Source organism: Pundamilia nyererei, unplaced genomic scaffold (genome assembly GCF_000239375.1).
Source record: "Pundamilia nyererei isolate P.nyererei 1_Seehausen unplaced genomic scaffold, PunNye1.0 scaffold00115, whole genome shotgun sequence".
NCBI lineage: Eukaryota > Metazoa > Chordata > Actinopteri > Cichliformes > Cichlidae > Pundamilia > Pundamilia nyererei.
The window spans coordinates 844576-848618 of NW_005187516.1; the positions used below are offsets into that span (position 1 = coordinate 844576).

A 4043-nucleotide genomic window follows, 5' to 3' on the forward strand; every position below is an offset into this window, starting at 1 on the left:
TCAGAACTATTCAGCAGGTGTGGATGTTAATCTGAGCAATAATGAGAAATCTTCTTGTATTTGTGGTGGTGTAATCCCAGACTGCAAGGAAATGTTTCTGCAGCCTCAATATTGAACTGCCAGCTGCTGGAATGCATCCATATTACTGGCCAAGGGAATTCGTCATTGCTGTTGCTATTTTGAGTGTAGTTTGAATCAGCACACTGTTTGGATTCCTCCATCATCTGAGAAAGAGGTCACACAGATAACAGTGGATGATGAATGGATCCTGACCACCCCAGCAACCCTTACTAGACATGCAGATGGATGCTTTCTCTCACATCTGCTTCAGCTTCTAATTGAACTCCCCTTTGAAACATTTTTCAAATCTTTCTATTTTTTGTGATATTGTATTCATTTATTTCATCATTTTTCATGTCTGTAATGGTCATTTGTTACAGCAGTAACAGTTACTTAACACTAAGTAGAGCTATTAATGTTTGTATGTTGCACACCTAAAGTTTATATATGCAACTTTCTAACCAAGCTTAATGCTAATGCTAATGCTAAACTAACGCCAAGCTGAAAAATGATGACAACAGATGCCAGTGGTGTCATATTTGCTACGTCCATCTTTTATGTGCAGGGTTGTGAAGACCTTCTAAGGAGTCAGCTGTGCATTTTCTCTTATTAATATCACAGCTGATTATAGATGGACCTTGCTAACCAAACTAGCTAGCTCTTGATTTAGTTCAAAACTCCTCAGATGGTATGGCAACATCAAGGCATCAATACGAGAGTAGCTTATGGGTATGGATATTAATAAACCTATTTGTGAGGTCATATTCCTATATGTATTTATGATATACAATGTATGGCTTAAATGGCATCATAAACATCTTACCTTTGAACCTGTAAACAACATGCCAACAGTATTTCTGCTAAAAAAAAAAAAAGAGACTTATTCTGCCACACTGTAGATTTAAAAAAATATTTTATTCAAATAGTAATCTATTTCCCCCATGACAGCTCCTTTCCATCTGTCTTCTTAGAAAAGTAGGCAGCTTGAGGAGAGGAAGTTGTACTAAATGTCTCAATCCTATATCATAAGGCACTGGTATTCATTCCATCCATACTGACTGGGACTTATTCACAGCTGGGATGTCTATCAACCAGGTGAGAGCGCTGTCCATGCAGTGGACATTGCAGTCCACGTAAAAGATGCAAGTGTTGAATATCAGCATCCTTTCTGCCTGTGCTTATGGCTGGGGTGTGTAGCGCAGGTACTTCTTGCCAGAGGGGAGGTCTTTGGTGTAGACGCCAGCTGGGAACAAAGAGGCGGCCTCTTCTTCAGACATACTCGGGGGAACCATCACGCAGTTTCCAGGCTGGAGGACGAGACACATTGCAAAAAGTCTGCTGGTCAACACATCAGCTGCTCAGGTCCTATAGCTATTATCTGTGCCTTCAGCTGCTGTAATAACCGGCAGCAATTGAGGTCACTTTCAAATGCATGGCATACCTTCCAGTCGGCAGGTGTGGCTACTCGCTTCCCTGCTGTGAGCTGGAGCGAGTCCACCACCCTCAAGATCTCATCAAAATTGCGTCCGGTGGTGGCTGGGTAAAGCAGGGACAGCTTTAACTTTTTGTCAGGACCAATAATAAACACCTAGATGGTGGGGGAAAAAAAGGTGAGAGAGTTTCCCAGTGAGAGGGATAAAAACCTTCACAGGAATGAGCAGAGATGGGGCACAAATTCCAAAAACAAATGTGTGTTTATGTTTCTCACACAGCGGGCAGTAAGGGGCATGCCATCTTTGTCCTTCTCATCTGGGTCCAGCATGCCCAGGGCGACTGCCAGCTCCCGTTTGCTGTCCGCTATGATGGGAAAGGGCAGCGAGCAGCAGGCAGACTCCTCACAGTTGTAGGCCACGATGTCCTAGTCACACACAAGAACAGACGCAAGCTCTCCATTAGATATTCAAAGCAAGTGTGAGTGGTGCAACATTGATTTAGCTCTGTCGTATATACACTGTTACTCAGATTTCAATGTAGATTTCTGGGATGTGAGGAAATAATCCCCCACATTATTTAGAACACAATCTGTGGAGTCTGTGGCCTGACGAGTTAGCTTTTCTGTGTTGTGCCATCCGACTTCGCCAGAAGTTGTTTGGTTTCCCAGATGGATAACTAGAACTGATCACAGCCACAAAACAGCAATTCAAAACAACAATAGTGCAGACGTGGAAGCAGAGCAAGTACGGACGAAGGTTTTGGCCGGTCTCAGCAATGCAAAGCCCCCAGCATGCAACATCAGCATGGAGGAGAGGAAGGCACTCACATCACTTAGTAATGACAACAACATTATTATCCTTCTGGCAGACAAGGGTAGGTGCACAGTTTTGCTAAACCAGAAAGCCCATCATGAGTAAATTTTATCACTGCTCAGTGACAAAAATACTTATGAAGCAAGACCCAGAAAGTGGTTACAGGAAGAGGGTGATAGATTGTCTTGTTCAAACTGCTTCAGACAATCCTATTGACTGGACCTCATACCACAGGCTATACCCAGGGGAATCTACACCAAGTCTGTATGGTTTACCTTAGATACACAAACAGGGTGCACCTTTAAGACCGATTGTCTGTGTGATCAACTCGATCACCTATAACATCTCAAAGTTTCTGGCTTCGATCCTCAACCAGAGACACCACATCCAGAACACCTTGGATTTGAATTGGGAGTTGGAGCAAATGAAGTATCTTGGAGTAAATATCACTAAAGATCTCTCTAAAATATATCATGTAAATTTTAAACCTTTGTGTTATAAAATAAATGAGGATATTAAAAGATGGAACTTAATACCAATTTTGTTTTTTAAGTCACGTATTGATACAGTCAAAATGAATATTTTGCCAAGGATGCTTTATCTGTTCCTAACACTCCCAGTTGAAATAACTGATAAACAATTTCAGGAGTGGGATAAAATAATCTCTGTGGCAGGGGAAAAGACCACGGATTAAGTACCAAACTATCCAGTTGGCTAAAGATAAAGGGTGGTCGGGGTTCCCATGTTTGAAAGATTACTATATTTGAGCTAAACTGAGGATCCTAGCGTGTTGGTGCAATGTAGACTACCAAGCAAGATGGAAAGAAATAGAAACAGTTGTCTCAAGAGATTTTCTGATTGAGGCAAGCTTATGGGACGTGACACTTATTAAAAAACAAATTAATAAAGGAAACCAATGGATTAACTTGCCTTTAAAACTCTGGTTACAGTTTCTTAATAAGAATGACAGTAATGAAGAGGCCAGGATCTTAAGATGGTGCGCTTATGATCTTGATTTTTTACCCAATAAGTTAGATGCAAGATATAAAAAATGGGCAGGGCAAGGCTTAATGGCATATTGTATGTTTTATGATAAGGGAACTCTTAGGGACTTCCAATCAGTAAAAGATCAATACCAGGTAAGCAATACAGATTTTTTCAGGTTTCTTCAAATCAGGCATTATCTATATAACTTTATACCTAAGAGAACAGATCTTTTCTCTCTTCCTGTTTTGAATATATTTGTCAAGGCTTATGCAGATCCTGGCCTCAAGGTGATTTCTAGACTGTACAAGGGTTTACAAGAGGTTAAGAAGTTGAACACTATCTACATTAAACAAAAATGGGAAAGGGAAACAAATATAGCAAATTCAAATGATATCTGGTATCAGCAGTGTGCCTTTCAGTGGAAAATTTCTAGTTCTAATATATGGAGATGTTTTGGTTGGAAGAGTCTCTGTAGGTTTTTTATTACACTTGCACAAAGTAAACACTATTCTAATCACTCTAGCTGTTGGAGAAACTGTGGGGCCCAAGGAATAAAACACTTCCACTTGTTTCGGTCTTGCCCATTGATCAACACTTTTTGGGTATCGATTCACTCTGAGTTACAGACCATTTTTAGTATGCAACTCCCCTTTAATTGGGATGAACTTTTGTCTGGATATTTATATTCAGTGAATGTAGATAAAATGTCCAAGCTGTTATATGGTATTCTGAGTCTGGCTGCCCGAAAGA

At 40.6% G+C, this 4043-nt stretch overlaps 1 protein-coding gene across 1 annotated transcript in view; it reads right to left on the minus strand.

Annotated features, from left to right (window-relative positions):
* Positions 1-978: 978 nt before the first annotated feature.
* The window catches only part of LOC102208079 (peroxiredoxin-6-like), an 8138-nt gene continuing 5073 nt past the window's right edge, over positions 979-4043 (minus strand). The window contains exons 4-6 of the mRNA XM_005741934.1: positions 1769-1918; positions 1502-1648; positions 979-1367 (exon numbers count right to left, since the gene is read on the minus strand). Of these exons, the coding sequence (XP_005741991.1) occupies positions 1239-1367; positions 1502-1648; positions 1769-1918 (426 nt within the window). The 3' untranslated portion in view covers positions 979-1238. The remainder of the gene's footprint in view (positions 1368-1501; positions 1649-1768; positions 1919-4043) is intronic.